Source organism: Schistocerca americana, chromosome 8, assembly GCF_021461395.2.
Source record: "Schistocerca americana isolate TAMUIC-IGC-003095 chromosome 8, iqSchAmer2.1, whole genome shotgun sequence".
Lineage (NCBI taxonomy): Eukaryota > Metazoa > Arthropoda > Insecta > Orthoptera > Acrididae > Schistocerca > Schistocerca americana.
Genome location: NC_060126.1, coordinates 392935037 through 392954513, shown reverse-complemented (window position 1 = coordinate 392954513; position 19477 = coordinate 392935037). Strand labels below are relative to the sequence as shown.

The 19477-nt window shown below is 39.5% G+C and overlaps 1 protein-coding gene across 1 annotated transcript in view; it reads left to right on the top strand.

The window, feature by feature from the left end:
* Positions 1–3284: 3284 nt before the first annotated feature.
* The window catches only part of LOC124545884, a 118858-nt gene continuing 102665 nt past the window's right edge, over positions 3285–19477 (top strand). Inside the window, exon 1 of the mRNA XM_047124845.1 lies at positions 3285–3345. Within this exon, the coding sequence (XP_046980801.1) occupies positions 3285–3345 (61 nt within the window). The remainder of the gene's footprint in view (positions 3346–19477) is intronic.

Below are 19477 nucleotides of genomic sequence, written 5' to 3'. Positions count from 1 at the left end.
TGTTGACATGCGACTCATTGCTCTACAGTACTAGCATAAAGCTCATCAGTACGTAGCATCAACAAGTTTGTGTTCATTACGAATGTGGTTTTGCAGTCAGTGCAATGTTTACAAATGCGGAGTTGGCAGATGCCCATTTGATGTATGGATTAGCACGGGGCAATAACCGTGGTGCGGTACGTTTGTATCGAGACAGATTTCCAGAACGAAGGTGTCCCGACAGGAAGTCGTTCGAAGCAATTGATCGCCGTCTTAGGGAACACGGAACATTTCGGCCTATGACTCGCGACTGGGGAAGACCTAGAACGACGAGGACACCTGCAATGGACGAGGCAGTTCTTCGTGCAGTTGACGATAACCCTAATGTCAGCATCAGAGAAGTTGCTGCTGTACAAGGTAACGTTGACCACATCACTGTATGGATAGTGCTACGGGAGAACCAGTTGTTTCCGTACCATGTACAGCGTGTGCAGGCACTATCAGCAGCTGATTGACCTCCACAGGTACACTTCTGCGAATGGTTCATCCAACAATGTGTCAATCCTCATTTCAGTGCAAATGTTCTCTTTACGGATGAAGCTTCATTCCAACTTGATCAAATTGGAAATTTTCACTATCAACATGTGTGGGCTGACGAGAATCCGCACACAATTGTGCAATCACGTCATCAAGACAAATTTCCTGTGAACGTTTGGGCAGGCATTGTTGATGATGTCTTGATTGGGCCCCATGTTCTTCCACCAACGCTTAATGGAGCACGTTATCATGATTTCATACGGGATACTCTACCTGTGCTGCTAGAACATGTGCCTTTACAACTACGACACAACATGTGGTTCATGCACGGTGGAGCTCCTGCACATTTCAGTCGAAGTGTTCGTACGCTTCTCAACAGATTCGGTGACTGATGGATTGGTAGAGGCGGACCAATTCCATGGCCTCCACGGTCTGCTGACCTCAACCCTCTTGACTTTCATTTATGGGGGCATTTGAAAGCTCTTGTCTACGCAACCCCGGTACCAAATGTAGAGACTCTTCGTGCTCGTATTGTGGACGGCTGTGATACAATACGCCATTCTCCAGGGCTGCATCAGCGCATCAAGGATTCCATGTGACGGAGGGTGGATGCATGTATCCTCGCTAACGGAGGACGTTTTGAACATTTCCTGTAACAAAGTGTTTGAAGTCACGCTGGTACGTTCTGTTGCTGTGTGTTTCCATTCCATGATTAATGTGATTTGAAGAGAAGTAATAAAATGAGCTCTAACATGGAAAGTAAGTGTTTACGGACACATGTCCACGTAATATATTTTCTTTCTTTGTGTGTGTGGAATGTTTCCTGAAAGTTTGGCCTTACCTTTTTGTAACACCCTGTATATCTAAAAACAAAGATGATGTGACTTACCAAACGAAAGCAATGGCAGGTCGATAGACACACAAACAAACACAAACATACACACAAAATTCTAGCTTTTGCAACCAACGGTTGCTTCATCAGGAAAGGGGGAAGGAGAGGGAAAGACGAAAGGATGTGGGTTTTAAGGGAGAAGGTAAGGAGTCATTCCAATCCCGGGAGCAGAAAGACTTACCTTAGGGGGAAATAAGGTGTGGTATACACTCGCATACACACACATATCCATCCGCACATACACAGACACAAGCAGACACAGTGATTGAGAAGTTGCAGTTTTCACATTAACATCTTTATAACCTGTGGCTCTTATGTGGCGTAGAACCTTAATAACACACTTTTAGAGTAAGAATTAACATTTATTGCAGCACTGGACAAAGCAGACACAGAAATGGATGTCGAACATGGTGCAAGTGAACAAAGATAGAAAACCAAGCCAAAGAAAGTAATCAAAGAAGTGTCACTTTGTGTGAGATGCCACAAACCTTTGGCGGCAATTTCAGCCACATGTAACAACTAAAAGTTGCATTTAAGTATTATAATATTCAACATCATATGCCAACCATTGGCTGACCTCTGTACTTCATTCTAAGAACTTTGTGTCACACATTATGATTGCATAACATACGCACGGTCAAAGAAATGAACCAAGAGGGTAATTTGTCATGAAAAAATTTTTACACTTGGTGTTCTGCCTGGCAGCAGCACTGATATGTTTGGCTAGAGTGTGATGGGCGGTATGAGACCTTCCTAACTTCCCCTCCCACCCCACTGCAAAAATTAAAAATTAAATGCAAATTTTTATTGTTGATGGTGTTGTTTAAGAGTGCAGCTACTTTTGAAATAAATGGCAATGGACAATCTAAAGAGATTTTTCTTGGAAATGGCTCGGTGCACAGGCATGAAATTCTACTGCACATTTGTTGTGGCAAATCGACTATAAAAATAATGATGTAGTTTGTGGAAAAATCGTATTGATTCCGTAGGGGCAAGTGATATTGATAAGTGGACATAGATGGCAGTGATATGTTTCAGTGTGTTTCATTTTTATATATGTCTGATTTGTTCTATTGTTCTGGCATTCACTCTCGATATGTTTCAGCACTGACTTGCCATTTTTGTAATTTGTCCTTTAGTGTAAATATATTAAATTATCATGCAAGTGTGTAGCTTATTCTTTCTCACCACCAGTTCAGTTCTCTTAAGGTTCAAAGTGGTGACACTGTCAAAGAATTATCATCATCATTAACAATACTGACAGCCCTACAATCAAGTTGGAGCCACAGCAGGAACTTCAAAATGCAGCTCAACAGGACACTACAGTAGAGGCAATCTCTTGAAATGAACCTACAGTCCGTACAGTTCAAGGTAGGAACTTCCGAAATGTTAAACATCTCTCTTTCTGGGCGAAATGACCACACCTATGGTTCAGGCAGGCAGAGAGCATATTTTTGCAACCTGACATCCTAGCTTTTCTTGACAGGCTTCATTCATTGTGTGGTGGTACATTTGTAGGAGGCACAAATTAAGCAACTGGAAGACTTGTAAAGTTCACAGGGTTATGAGATTCTAAAGCAAATTTATCAAAGATTATTATTTAATCTTGTAGTGCAGATTGCATAAACTATTATAGGAGATGCCAACTGGTGACATACCACCAAAACAAATGTTGGAACAGCTAAAATTGCTAGCTGGCAATGATTTGTCGCCTAAGGCTACCCTTCAGTCATTATGGCTTAGGTGGCTACCACCAATAATCAGCACTCTCTTAGCAGCACACATCGAATTACCCTCGATAGTCTTGGTCGACAAAGCTGAGATGATGGCCATATATTCAGAGCATAAAGGTTGTAACACTATCAAACAGACTAGCATGGCTGTAGGCCTCAATCTGAGCATTACCAGTGAAGGTGGGAAAAGCTGCTCTGACTCAGGTATAGTGTCATGCTACGCCCCTAAGCAAAGTAGGACAACTGACAGAATGTGTGAAGCGATTATAAGCCACTGTGGCAGGTGTGAAAACAAAAGTAAACACAGATAAACAAAAACCATAAATTCAGACTTCATGGTATTGGCTCCATCAGCATTTTGACAGAAATGCATGACAATGCATCAGTCCATGCAATTTTCCAAACTACTTTGATGACCCCAGAGGGGGTCGACAAAAAAAAATCACCCTACTACTTCTTTGTCTCCTGCGCCTATTGGGCCATGGCTATGGTCTATTGTTACCATACATAGGCAATGTGGAACATATCTGGGTATGTCATACAAGAAGATTTCTGTTGCCTCACCATTCGATGAGTATCAGCCAACAGGTCACATATCTCTGACATATAACAGCACACATGGGACTGTTTTTATGCTGGTGGAAGGCATTGACTACCATGCAACTCAGAGGCCTATGAGAAGACAGAAGACATTTATGGAGGGATTCGAAAACTGTAGTTTTGAGGAGCTGCAGCTGGCAGATAGAAGGCAACTGACTAAACAGATTAACCTCATGTGCACAATCGAGAAGCAATTTCACCAGTTATTAGTGAGGGACAACATGTCCAAAACAAAGTTTTTGGTAGAACATATTCTGATAGAAGTGTGTTACTGGCTGGAAGTTTTACAAGCAGCAGTTCAAAGGTTTCTATAACTCAATTTCAGAATTGAGATCATGGGAAGAAAAGTTTTGACACTCCATCTTGGGCTACAACACACATTCACATGGCCATTTCTCATGGTGAATGTGATGGAACTGATTTTGGGAGCTGATTTTTTGCAATTTTTCTGATTGGTTCCAGACTTGTTTCTAAACGACTCCTAGAAGTGGCTCAGTTGGCACTAGTTTCCAGTAGTTGCGATGCGATACTGCAAGTATTTCCAGATTGCAGAAGTCAGGAAACTGGGAATGGCTTGCAAGCATGACATGGACACTGCATTCAGACTTCACCTGGTCCTCCAGTAAGAGCCCGACCAAGCAGGCTTACGCCAGAAATGTTTGCTGCACCTAAGGACGACAAAGACAGATGGGTTATTGAAGGAATTGTGTCTCCGTCAGATAGTCAGTGGGTCTCACATATCAATGCAGTCAAAAAAAGTACAGAAATTGATGCATGTGTAGGGACTGTGGAGTCCTGAATTCATATAAATTCTTATACTATTCCTGATAAGTATCCGTTACCTCAGGTGGCAGACTACAACAATTTCATAGCAGGGACAAGAGTTATCAACTTCTGCAAGGCATATGCACCAATTTTGCTCACAAAGGACAACAGGAAGAAGACTGCTATCACAACTCCCTTTGGTTTGTTCTGTTTCAACTTTATGCCCTCTGGTCTTAAAAATGCCACACAAAAATGGCAAAGATTTATTCACCAGTTTCCCAGAGGTGTTCCATTCCTGTTTTGTTGCAAGGATGACATTTTTGTCTTCTCCAACAATATGGAGCAACACAAGGAGTACCTACAAACCCTTTTTCAGAGGCTCAAGGACTTTGGAGTGGTAATCACCAAAGATGATTGCATTTTTGGGAATGAGAGCTTACAGTTTCTTGGGTTCATACCGAGCGAGGTGGCGCAGTGGTTAGCACACTGGACTCGCATTCGGGAGGACGACGGTTCAATCCTGTCTCCGGCCATCCTGATTTAGGTTTTCCGTGATTTCCCTAAATCGCTTCAGGCAAATGCCGGGATGGTTCCTTTGAAAGGGCACGGCCGATTTCCTTTCCCATCCTTCCCTCACCCAAGCTTGCGCTCCGTCTCTAATGACCTCGTTGTCGACGGGACGTTAAACACTAATCTCCTCCTCCTCCTTGGGTTCATTATTTCTGCAAAAGGTCTATCTCCAAACCCCAAAAGTGTACAACTCATCCACGACTTCCCAGTTCAAGGTACAATTAATTTCTACTGACTCCATCTTCCACAGGCAGCTGAAAAACAGGCTCCTTTGACTGCATGTCTAAAGTGTAAGTGAACCTCAGGGAACAAGAAGGTACTGTGGAACGAGAATCTACAGCAGGTCCATAAGGATGTTGAGGATGCTAAGGTGGAGGTTGTGCTGTTACATCATCCTATTCATGATTCCAAACTGGCAATCTTGGTCAACATCAGCCAGGAGGCAGTTGGTGTGATATTGCAACAGAAGATCAATGGCGATTGGCATGCTTTGTCATTGTTTTCCTGCCTCTTGATGGAAACACAGTGCAAATGGAGCAATATAGACAGACAGTGAATTACCAGCCATTCATGCAGGAGTTAAATTCTTGTGGCATTCTTTCCCAAATGACAGACTTAGAATTGCCCCTTTGATGTCACATGGCAGACATCATAACACAGTACTCCACAGATGTTAGACACATAAGTGGCATGAATTATGTTGGGGCTGATTATTTATCATGTAGGAGCACCAGTGTCAAGGCAGACTGCTGGGAGAAAATAGCAGTTGATCAAGAGGAAGACTCTGAATTGGCTTAGTTGTTGGCTAATCAGTCTCATGGTTTGGTGTTTGATAAAGTGGAAGTAAAAGAGATGGGACTTACCTTATGATGTGATACATCACAAGGTAGGTTACATCCTTACATTCCACTGAGACACAGGAAGAGATTTTTTGCACCTTTCATAATTTAGCACACCCAGGAATGAGGGCTTCAGATAAATTGCTGACACAATATGTCATATGGCCTGGAATTAGAAAGGATTCCCCCACTGGGCTCAATGTTGTTAACAGTGTCAGAAGAGTAAGGTCCATTTTATGTACTTACATTTTGATTTGGTGGGACCTCTTCTTTGTTCTGAAAATTATAGCTACATTTTAACGGTGGTGGATTGGTTTGCTTGTTGGCTAGAAGCATTTTTCCAGTATTTCAGCAGACACTGTGGATATGACACTATTGGCACACTGGTTTTCTCACTGTATTGTACCACAAGTGATCATTTCTGACCATTGAAGATACTTTGAGGCTTGTCTGTTTCAAGAGCTGCTACAGATATGCACTGCAGTCGTGTTTAAACAACTAGTTGCCACCCAGCAAGCAACGCATTAGTTGAAAGATTTCATCAATCTCTGAAGACTGCATTAATGGCATGTGGCTCTCAGTGGATGAAAGCTTTGTCTTTGATGTTGTTAGGCCTTTGATCAGTGGTGAAGGAAAATCTAGGTGTTCACCAGTAGTGTTGGTGTTTGGCTAGAAAGTGTGCCTACCTGCTCATATGCTGACTGACAAGTGTATAATCCTGCCGTCTGAGGAACAAATGTCCAATTTTGGTAAACAATTAAAAGAGAGAATGTCATGGCTCAATATGTATCCTCCACAACATCATGGCAACAAAGCAGTTTTTGTACACAAGGATCTGACCACATTAGTTGTAGAACTACTGTGGAATATCACAAGTAAGTGTCGACTATGGTAGTTTTTGTAGGCACATTACCTAACATATAGGTATGACTACCAGGCATCACCTCATATCAATAACTTTGTTTATGAATGTGATCATTGTATTGTTATATTGTCCTAGAAACTGGAAGTGGTGAACTGTCTAGAAACTGAGAGAGGATGTAGAAAGGGCTGCATGACCTAGGAACATTTTTGTTCTATGTAGTCATCCTCCTACCTGTTACTTAAAAATAAGCAGTATTTGTAGCAGAATTGAAGTTCAGTTCAGGTTTTATTCAAAAATTGTTTTGTATTGTGTAGCAGAGTTCAGTGAAAATACAAATGGTAATATAGATTTATCAAATAGAGTAGAAAACGCAATTTCCATTTCAAACATTGCTTCAATACTTCATTAAACTTATATAAAACAAATTTCTGTTACTCATAAACAACTTTCACATGTATCAATACATACAGGAAACTCTTGCCTTTGATCATGATGAAGAACATTCTAATTAGTACAAAATAACAACAATAATTATATAGCTTTTTATGTTTGTGCACGTAAACTATACTTGTGTCAAAAGTAATTCCTCTTTTTAATATAAAAGTGCAGAAGTTTTGGAATCAACTAATTTTTATTACTTGTATAATACAATTTATATACTGTAATGACATAAAATACACAATGGGCTAACACTGAATGATGTGCAGTTCTAATTATGAGAGAAACAACCACCAATCAACCAATCAAACAAATAAGGAGAAGTCATTGGCTCCCAGTTCCTTTCTTAGATATTCATTTATGTTTCTTTACCTACCATGTACTACGTCATTTATCTGCTGTACCAAAACTAATGAATCATAGTGTTGGTAGAGCACAACTCTAATGGAAGGCAATGACTCATTTTGTTGGATGTGCTACTGACTTTAATGCTAGCTTTATATTTGCAACTGTGTGGATTTCATAAATGTTTAGAATTGTAAATAAAAGGTTTGCAAAATAAAGCCTCATCACATTGTTGACAGCAAGAAATATTACAGTCATGGAATATTGAGTTTTAGAATGAATGATCTAAGATCTCATTTTGCTGCGTCGTCTAATATTTTCAAAGGATTAAATACCTGTCACCTTCATTGAAATGACTGATAAGATCCAGAAGTCATTCTTGGAGAGGGAATAGGTTTGATCACATAAGATGATGTTAATGTTTATTTTCAATGCAACAAAATGATAATCGGACTTCGTAGAGAACATGAGAGTGCAGGCTTGACTTGTAGAAATGAAAATGTATAAACAATAATGCACTGATGGTGTGAAACTGTTGTGTCACCAAACCAACCAATCCCAATGAATTTGACAGGCTGGAACATGTTTTATACAAGATCAGTAAAAAGGATAAGTACATGGCTAAACAATGAAAACATAGTTAAACTTATATCAGTTATTATTCAGGCAAGAGTGCAGACTGTAACAGATAGGTGACCTTACAGTTTGGTGGTCAGAATGAGAGAGAGAAAGTGAGTGGTAACAAGAAGGAGAATTTTCGTATTTTGCATTTCTTAACAAATAACAGTAGGCCTACACACTTGTAAATAGGAGAAAAGATATTAATTAATTACATAGAGAGAAATTCTGTTTCAATCTCATGATTCTATATCTGACATAGTTAAATATATTGATTCTGTACACATCTCCCTGAATGGCAAGAAAATGTCCGTTACATTTTGCAGGTGTCATCACAGCAGTTTGGGGCTCAATGTTTGATAAAGTCTAATAATATTAGTGATTACAGAGCTGCAGTCAGTTGAATACATGGTAGCTTTTCTACATAACGTTGGGCGCCAATCTCGCGTCCGTCGGCCATCGTAATTTAATATATATATTATTATTGTTATTATTATTTTTTAATTCTTGCCGACTTACGTGGCGGGCCTTAATAAAAATGATATTTCATTTAATTTTGATTTTACGGTTAAGTGCTTTCCTCAAGTTCTCCATTTTAGCAATATTAATCTTAAATTATCTGTTACGTTAATGAATGTTAGACTCGCTGAATCTTAAAACATGAGCATATAACTTGTACAATGTAATAAACTTTTCATATTAATTTCCTCGGCTAGTCAGTTCACTTTAAAGCAAGAAATCTTTAGTTATTAATTAAAATTGCGGCCCACACACGCGCGAGAGTATTTTTCTTACCTCCGTTAACCATTGTATCATTGTCAGAGTCCTGGCTCTGGGTCTCGGCTATGGTACTGAAAATAAGAATCTTAAAGCAAAGTAATTTCTGCAACGTCGGGCGGCTGTGGAGAAAAATTAATATTATGTTAATAGCAGGCGAGTTTTCCGCTTCCGCTAATTTTTCATAAGTTAATATCGCCACGTAATGGCGTCGTTGGCTGCACCGGCCGCTGCGATTGTTGAACTGTAAATTATTTGAATGCAGGTTAATTCAAGGAAGGCGGACATGAAATCGGGATCACCTCTTACGAATTAAAAGTGCACAATAATATTAAATCAGTATATTATATGCTTAACTCATACAAATATGCTTACATTTGCCAGCACTCGCAAGATGTCCCTCTATACACATTCAAGACAAAAGAGGAAGAGAAGACGACTAAAAAATTAACAAAAGAGCGTATCTTGTCGTCTCTTTAGATCATTTTGTCATAAATTATTTCTTTGCATTTGAAACTTGGACAGAGAGATTATTACTTTACGGCTACATGATAAAAATATATTATTCAATTTATAAATACTGTTTTTTAAGTCTTTTCGTAATATAGCACTGGGGACGCTATAGGCTCGATGCTTGATAAAGTCTAATAATATTAGTGATTACAGAGCTGCAGTCAGTTGAATACATGGTAGCTTTTCTAGATAACTGATTTGTTTTGGATAAACAATGATTCATGATAATCAGTTATGGCTGACTATTGTGAAAGAATTGATTTGCTTTGTGTTGACCTTCAGGCAAGCCTTTTGATTCTAACATATTGCTTAATGTTTTGGTAACAAAATATTAGACTTCATGACTTAATATTGAAGTTTGGAATTACTGGTGTGCTCAAGACTATTATGGTGAGTATTTGTCCACGGACTTGCAGGCTATGTCCATTTCCTAAACCAGAGCAGAATGTCATATCCACCATTTTACTTGTTGATTAGTACTCTTGCATTGCGAACAAGTGGTGGAAGAAAGACCATCTAAAGGTATTACGCCGTTTGAACATTCAAATAGTGCAATAACAGTAAATGCACATGTGAATCCACATTTGGTAAAAGGTAAAACACCATGACATGTATCCAGGATTGACAATACAGAACTGTAAAATAAGGCACACAAACATGACAAAATGTAACACAGGCTACACCATGACTCAAACCACACAACTGACTGCAGACCACCTAATGGTAGGTGGAGTACTGTGGGTAAGACATCACATTGCACTGCTGACACATTTGACGGAGTGCCAATGCGCCAATGCAATGACTGTGCTAACCAAGTGTCGTACAGCCCTTCGTATAAACACGTGCTTATTTTGGAAAGTATGCATTTCTGCACTGATATTTAGTGATCCGATTTTTCTTGTTTTTACGAGTACTATCACCTCTCAAAGTATTCAACACTTTTGTATGTCTTCATAATTATTTTTCTTTCCATTGTTTCTCACAGACAACATTGCAAGAACAACATATAGGATAAGTGCTCTGAAACAATGCTTACAATTTGTGTTTTACAGAAGCGAGTGTCAGAAATCAGGAGGAGGTGTTGAAGATGGTGATGGCTGCATGATTTTGTTGATGATGATGAGGTCCAATGGACTAGACCATGGTGTAGGCAACGTTGTTAGTCATCTTGGTAATCAGGATCTGGACAGAGGTTGATGACAGGACAGCAGAAAAGTCATGCCATCATAGTTCAGGGTTGTACCTCATGACACTGTCAGACAGCTCATTGTCACTAGTTTACACACAACAGTTTTACAACAGAATCACTACTACCTAATGTACAACCTTCATCAGCTGTATTGAAAGAAAGTTCTTTGCCAACATAAAATAATTTTTTACAAATAAAACTGACACATTAAACAGATCTGAATTAGCATGGAGGGGGGGGGGGCATCTTTTTGTATAACTCCCAAAGAATCATTCAATGTTTAGCACAGGGTGACTTAAACTGCCAATGCGGGTGATGAATGAGTTCATAGAGCCAGAATCACTTTTCTAATTAATGTCCACAACAAGCACTACATACGTGTCACTGCAGAGCAGTTTCATAGTGTTTTAAATATACAGTTTAAATTAATAATGGTGGTGCACCAAGTATACACAATGACAGTCAGGTCAACTGCCTGGTATGCAAATTGGTTTCCCATGCCACTGGGTTGCTGTGCTGGTTGCAATTCAACCAAATGAGTTTCTTAATGCAAGTGAATGTGTGTGTGTGTGAAATGGTCCCACATCACAACAAGAAAACTTCACCATGTTGCACTACACCAGAAGTGGACAGCAAATTGCTGAATTCATCTCAGTAAATGCAAGAATCTTCATAGACCTTCCATCAGAATTTTTAGCCAAACACACGGCTAGTTTTACTGTGTCATAGCTTTTCATGATGTACGTTCATCACTGTTCTATATGTTCGTCTTGTACTCACTAAGACAATATCCATCTTAGAAAGTGAAACCGTTATATTGCATGCTATCTGTACATATTACTTACATGTGATTTCATGGTCTTGTCCTGGATCTCAGTTGTCTTGAGGATAGCAAATTACAGATAAAAATGTTTATAGAACTAATCACATACTTTCTGTAGGAATTATATCTATACTCCATTACAGAGATGAATTTGCTCTCAATAAAATAGTTTTCTTTCACTACCCCGGTCTGATTTTGTAAAACCTGAACATTCTCAATGAACCAACATTTGTGTAGTCTAAAACAACATTGTCTGTATGTAGAACAAAATCAACCTTTGTGTATGATTGTGGATACAGTGCACTTTGTGGTTAGAGTGGCTGCTGAGTTTTTTAGCATAGAGGATATCTCATTACACAATGCATTGTGCCTGGATCACATTTCATTATGCTTTTGTCATATTTGGATGACATTTCAGTAGTATACAGGGTGGAGAAAAATAGTGTCACAAAATTTTAACTCTGGATAGCTGATGCCAATAGAAACCAAAATTAATAATGTTTTGTAGGACGACAATGCACAATTTTTAAACAATGGAGGCTTGGCGCCACATGTTCCAATTGGCCATGGGATTGCACTGTTGCCAGATGCTCTGGAATGCTTTGCCTGCTGGAGATCACAATGTATCCATGGTGGACCGCACACTTGGTGGTTGCACACCAGCCTTCCACTCTGGGGGCCCGGGGATGAATCTGCCGAGATCCTGACACATCCATTGTAGTTTCATGATTAGGTTCAGCTCTACCATCAGGAGTTACATGCTGACATTTTAATTTACAGAACTCTCTGCAGTTTCACACCTCAGATTTGTGGTAAGTCAAGCCTGTGCAAAAACATGAATGCCTGCCCAGTTAAGTCTATTAGCCTTTAACTGTTTTGGGGTGTGACTAATAGTCACTGACTACTGCTTCCCACTTTCATAAGAGCTGTGCTTGCACCCTTTTCTATGGGCAGATACTGTGTAAATACCTTTTTATCCCTTCAATGCGAGTGTCCCTCTATTCATCCTCTACATAAAAAAAGTTCAAGTCATTCCTTCTGTGAATTCATCTAACTTAGGTGTAGGCCATCATTTCCAAGGGTCCACCTATGCTTCAATTCTTCAGCACCTATACCCCATCTTCAGTCCGTAACAGCTTACACAGCATCTTACCCTTATCTTTACACATCCTGGTGATGAAGTTTCCCGTAACAGCTTGGCTCTATCTGGTTACTCCAACGTATGTTTCCTGACTACTCCTCTCCAATGTCTACTTATGCTTCTTGCAATATTGTAAATTTCCTCCCCATAAATACCATTTGTTAATTATTGATCACATGCAAGTTACTCACTATCATTTAATTAAATGGTTTATTGTTCTTTATTATCACAGTGACCACACTCCACCAGCACTAAATATCCTGCAGATATGCAGTTTGATGGGAAATAACTCTATTCTTCACTTCTTGAGATACATACTTACAGTATCTATTGAAAGGCTCTTCTCAAGTTCAATTGAGAATAACTCTAAGTTTGCTCTTATGGTGTATTTACTCTTCTCCATAATTATAAGATAAGAAACATCTACTTAATTTCACAACTGTCCTTCAGTTGTGCTATAAGGTTTGTAGTAAAGGAATAAAAGTAGCCTTTTTACTAAATTTCAAATCATTTATTCGCCAGCACTCTCTTTTCAGGTATAGCTTGAGTATCCTGTACTACTTTTGCTCATCATCTGTTAAGCACTTCTTTAATGCTCTCTTCCTCCCTCCCTCCTGCCCTCCCTTCCCCCCTCCTTTCTCTCTCTCTATCTATTTCTCTCTCTCTCTCTCTCCCTCCCTCCCTCTCCAGAGATAATAGCATGCTAAACTATGACAGCCCAATAATTTTTTCTCCAAACTATATCTGTTTTTTTTCTGATTTACATCAGCACATCATACTATCCTTCAGTTACAGAATAATTTCCAGTTCCTCAGTGAAAAATATGATAGCACAGTGTAAGATAGAATTTTGTGTATCACTGGCTAGAGGAAGAAGAAGAAACTGCTCCAGGGAAAATGAAACGTGAAATACTGAAACAGTTAACTTGGACACCTGATGGATGACAAACAGCCAAATCTACAAAGATCACAGATTAATCTGCAGGTTTGAATTTATTTAACATGGCAATATTGGATAACTCCTCCTCTTGATCCATCTCAGTCTTTCCTCCAGTTCTCTGGCTGACAATGTGAGGCATGCTATATCCATAATGATTTATAATGCCCTCTAGATTAACTACTATGACCTCTTCCCAGGTTGGGAGAAAAGATATACCTTAAGTCTTTACTTCTGTCTTTCTCTATAGCTGATATAATTATCTTGAGAGGTTCAGCATCTTTATTGATGTTTAAGAAACTCTGATTTATTGTTCAATCTCCAATTCACATTTTTAATTAGATTACATGTTTTGAGTACTCTTATGTTTTTCTCAGTAGACAAGACGGGATGCTGATGCACCTACTTGGATCTGAAGATGATTCAGAGCGATTGAAACATGTAATATAGTTAATGATGTGCAACTGAGAGTGAACAATAAATGAGAATTATCTTAAATTCTATCTTTCTGTTAAGTAGTACCCTTCTTTCTAGTAATTACAAGGCATCTAGGTAACATAAAATGCCTGATACAGCACAGAGTTAACTGATAATAAACTTTGTTGCTTTAATTAATGTAAATATAATGTAAGATTAGCCTCAGGCAATCCATAAGGCACACATTCTTATTTCCACAAACTTCAAAACACAAACACACATCAGTGTCACTACATGTATTCACACCATCTCCAGATATGCTACCTTCAAAGCTCGTATCAGTGTTATTGTAATTTTTATATCTTAAATGTTTTTCAGAAATGATTGCCTTTCGCTGTAGACTTTTATAAGCTTACTGGGATACAGAGATTATTTTTGGTGTTTCTCTGTATTTCCCACAAAAGTAAGTGTAGTGCTGATAGATTCCTCTTTTTCCTGTACTTTTGGTTCAGCTGAGACCTCCAAACTAGTTGAAGTGTTTGGGGTGATGATTACTTCACCAAATTCTTTACATTGTTCACACACGTCTGCTCAGCCCCATGGACCTGAGATTTGATTAATTAATGTTTAAGTTCATCATGCACCACTTTAGACTGTTCATCCACTTTGTTTCCTACTAGGTTACACTGTTTATCTATTTCTGTCTGTACCTTTGTAGGCAACTTTAAAGTTGAGATTTTATCTACTTTTGCAGTTATATACCAACTGCCTTGCTGCAGTAGTAACACCAGTTCCCACCACATCACCACAGTTAAGCACTGTCTGGCATGGAAAGCACTTGGATGGGTGACTGTCCGGTCTGCCGAGCTTTGTTAGTAAGCCGGGTGCATTCAGCCTTTGTGAGGCAAGGTGAGGGGCTACTTGACTGAAAAGTAGTGGCTCCAGTCATGAAAACGTACAACAGCTGGGACAGCAGTGTGCTGACCACGTGCCCCTCCATATCTGCATCCAGAGATGCCTATAGGTTGAGGATGACATGGCGGTCTGTCAGTACTGTTGGGCCTTCCGAGGCCTGTTCAGATAGAGTTTAGTTTTTATTTGCAGTTATATTCTCCTTCTGTGTTTTTAAATCTGTAACACTATTAAACAAATTAGACAGTGCTTCTCCTTGGGTTTCAATTGTATTTGACAATCCATTTGTGGTGGCTTTAAGACTATTAGATAACTCTTCTCCAAAGTATTTTACGCTATTAGACAACTCATCCAATTTTTTTAATTACTCTGTTTGGTTCTTCCTGACAACCATTATTTCCTCCATTTTGTGGGTAGTAACTAGTATACAATATAGGCAACAATATATTTACTTAATAATACTGAAATACTGTGAGTCTGTTTTGATACTAAAGCACAAAATGTGTGAAATGTATTTCTACAACACTTCACAGACTGAATTTCTAAACAAAAAATCTCAGCCTGTGGCTGTTTATTGTTGGCCTAATTGGGTGCACTGGTCTCGGTGATGCAGAGATGAGCATCTGTGTACTCGCAGGCTGACCAGCCGCTACACTGCAAAGAGGAGCAGCACTGTTATCCTGCTAGTTGTCTGCCACAGGAATGCCCTCTGAGATCGTTGTTGCATCTGTAGTCTTGAAGACACAATGCAGATTTCATCCGAGTCGTCTGTAACATTTTCTCCACACACATGCCAAAGGTTATTTAAGCACATGAACATCTATTACTGTGACCCCTTTATTATGGTCAACTGTTATTCTTTTTTCAACTTTTGACACTACTTTGCACTCCTTCAGTTTTAACACAAAATAAACTTATTTCTTCTTGATTAATCAAATTAGTTCAGGCAACACTGCTGCATGAATGCTCCCTTCTTTCTGCACTACTAATTCACTTACTGCACTAAGATGCTGAAATGAAGTGTAACCTTGTAGCTGGTTGGCTGTGGTGTGGTACACTTCATGTAAGATCTTTCACCCTGATGCATGTGTGTCAGCTTTACCTCTTACCTAACTTCCTGTTGCTGTTCTTGAAGCTGATTACTTTCGTGGTCCTGCTATGCAGTGCCACGAGACCATGATCTCTGGCTTCACCCTCTGCAGTAGAGGTAGGTGCTGTAGAGAGCTTCAATCTGTTGGTTGGTTGGTTGATTTGGGACGGGGGATCAAACAGCAAGTTCATCAGTCCCATCAGATTTGGGAAGGCTGGGGAGCTAAGTCGGCACCAGAGGAACCATCCTAAGATTTGCCTGAAGTGATTTAGGGAAATCATGGAAAAACTAAATCAGGAATGCCAGATGCAGGCTTGAACCATCGTCCTCCTGAATGCAAGTCCATTGTGCTAACCTCTGCACCAGCTTGCTCGGCGCTTCAATCTGTCCAAGCTACTAAATCACATAGACTACTTTTCAATAATTCTTTTCTATCATAACAGGAACATTTCCACTGTACATTTGCTTTTATGGTGGTGAGTGATGCAGATCAGTCATAAGTTGTAGCTTCCGGTATAGCTTATGAATAAACTTGTTTCTTCAACTGTTTGGCAATTTACATTCTTGCCAGTTCTTCCTTTTCTCTGAAGGTAACACTCACTTCATAAGACTTTGCAATATCGAGACTCGCAGGAATTGCTATGAACTTTGTAACATGGAAGAATAATATGTTATGGTGCCTCATTTCACTCATAGGAATTTAAGCTGTCCTCTTAGGTTCCTACCTAACCACGCACTCAGAAATCGCCCAAAATTTATTACATACTTTGTTCTCCAATGAGATGGAATTAAAAATAGCATTGAATACTGCAGAACATAATTGTATTAAATTCATAAGAAAATCCCAGAACATAATTGTATTACATTCATTAGAAAATCCCAGAATGTGTAAACAATGCGAAGATGAAAAAAACTGCATGTAGCGGGATGCGAAACTACATCCTTCGACTCCATAAATGACATTATCCATTTGCTAGCACTTCATCATGTAGTATTAGTTTTCTGTCATAGGTATCATAGTATGTAGCTTATACTGTTGATTTGCATGTTTATGATAAATTTTCAATGTGCCATTTCTTGAAATGGCATACTGCAAGTTATAATGCAAGTGTGCTTCATGCTTAATTTGTAAATTGTTTATGATAACAACTCACTCTTGAGAGAGCACTCTTATATGGAAGCATTAAGCACTGATAAATCATAATGTGAAATTTAATTATAAGAATAATGATAATAAATAGTACCAAAAATGATCTGTTTTTATAAATCTCCGATACATCTACATCTACATCCATACTCCGCAAGCCACCTGACGGTGTGTGGCGGATGGTACCCTGAGTACCTCTATCGGTTCTCCCTTCTATTCCAGTCTCGTATTGTTTGTGGAAAGAAGGATTATCGGTATGCTTCTGTGTGGGCTCTAATCTCTCTGATTTTATCCTCATGGTCTCTTCGTGAGATATACATAGGAGGGAGCAATATACTGCTTGACTCTTCGGTGAAGGTATGTTCCCGAAACTTTAACAAAAGCCCGTACCGAGCTATTGAGCGTCTCTCCTGCAGAGTCTTCCACTGGAATTTATCTATAATCTCTGTAACGCTTTCACGATTACTAAATGATCCTGTAACAAAGCGCGCTGTTCTCCGTTGGATCTTCTCTATCTCTTCTATCAACCCTATCTGGTTGTGTATGAAGTCTTATGGAGGCCCTTATCGAACACTAATGAAAGTTGATAGTAGTTCCTCCAGTTACCAATATCGAGCATTCTTGCAGAGTTTTGTGAAATAAATATTATCCTTTCTTTGAAACTTCCAAGGCACCATCGAGCCACAATGCCAAAACATAAGCGAGCCTCCCCAGCAGGTACAGACGTGCAACTGCCACCGCACCTTTTCAACGTCCAGAGATAGCAGCTTTTGCGCACCATCTGCTTGTATGTTAAACCAAAATGCTCACAGCGGGATGTCCCGCACTTAAAAACTCAGACTAGTTTGAAAGAATGTATGAATAAAATTTAAACGCCACCACCCACGAGGGTTAAACTAAAACAGCAGATAGTAAAACAAAACTTAAGTAAATCCTGAGCACCAAATAAATTACACATAACCAGCACAAATAATATGCATAAATTACCATCCGAGCTCAAACTGGACTGTTAGGAATTAGACAAGCTGTTCTTAACAACTGTGACATAAACAGTTTTAGCAACATAAGTTAGCTAAGTTGGAGCTGGTAAACCCTTTAAATAGTATCAAGATTAGCTCAAACCTAAAACTAAGTAACATACATAGTTTAGAGAACCCAACAGCACAGTGGATAGCTCCGAATAACTGTTTGTATAGTCTACACACTAGTGCACTGACAATACAAGTTCAATGTACACTGGCAACTAATGCTTATTAATCTCACAATGCCCGTGAATACTGTAGCCACAAACAGCAGAGTTCCAAGGCCATCTTCCACCAGATGTGAGGTACACACTCCTCAGGCATATACGTGGTGGAATAGAGAAGCACACACCCACATTGCATGAGGTAGCTGCACGGTCTGAGGCACCTTGTCATGTTCTGTGCAACTTTCCCATCGGAGGTTTGAGTCCTCATTCAGGCATGGGTGTGTGTGTGTTGTCCATAGCGTAAGTTAGTTTAAGTTAGATTAAGTAGTGTGTAGGCTTGGGAACTGATGACCTCAGGAGTTTGGTCCCATAAGACCTTACCACAAAAATTCCAATTTTCCACGCACCCACTCAAACTCATATCCAACTTCAGTAAACAGTCATGGCATCATGTGCCACATGATTGACAGCACTTCTCCCTTGATGGCCAACCCGCAGTTGTTGGTGATAAACGACTGAGAGGAGCCTTATGTGCCAAGCTATAAAGTCAAGTCGACATGGTGGAGAGCATTCGTGCCTCCTGGTGGTACGTGAAGGAGGTGTTTTCTAAGATACACACAGGCAAAGAGTTTATACTATGTTTTGCAGCTCATATCGAAGGACTACCTGGGTCAGTAATGGCCTCCCTTTTTTTAGTCGTTGACTCATCAGTCTTCTGACTGATTTGATGTGGCCCACCACGAATTCTCCTCTTGCTCTGCCCTCATCTTGGAGCAGCACTCGCACTCTATGTCATCAATTATTGTTGGATGTATTCAAATCTCTACCTTTCCCTACAGTTCTTAGCCCCTACAGTGCCATCTTGTACCATCGAGATAATTTCCTGATTACTTAATACGTGTGCTATCAACCTGTCCCTTACTCTTGTCAGTGTTTTCTATATATTTCTTCTTTCGCCGATCTTATCAGTCCATCTGGTCTTCGGCATTGTTCTGTAGCACCACATCCCAGACGCTTCGATTCTTTTTTTCTATTCCTGTTTCTACACTGTACATGATTCACTACCATACAGTGCTGTGCTTCAAACACACATTCTCAGAAATTTCCTTCTCAAATTACGGCCAATGTTTGATACTATTAGACTCGCCTGTGCTAGTCTCGT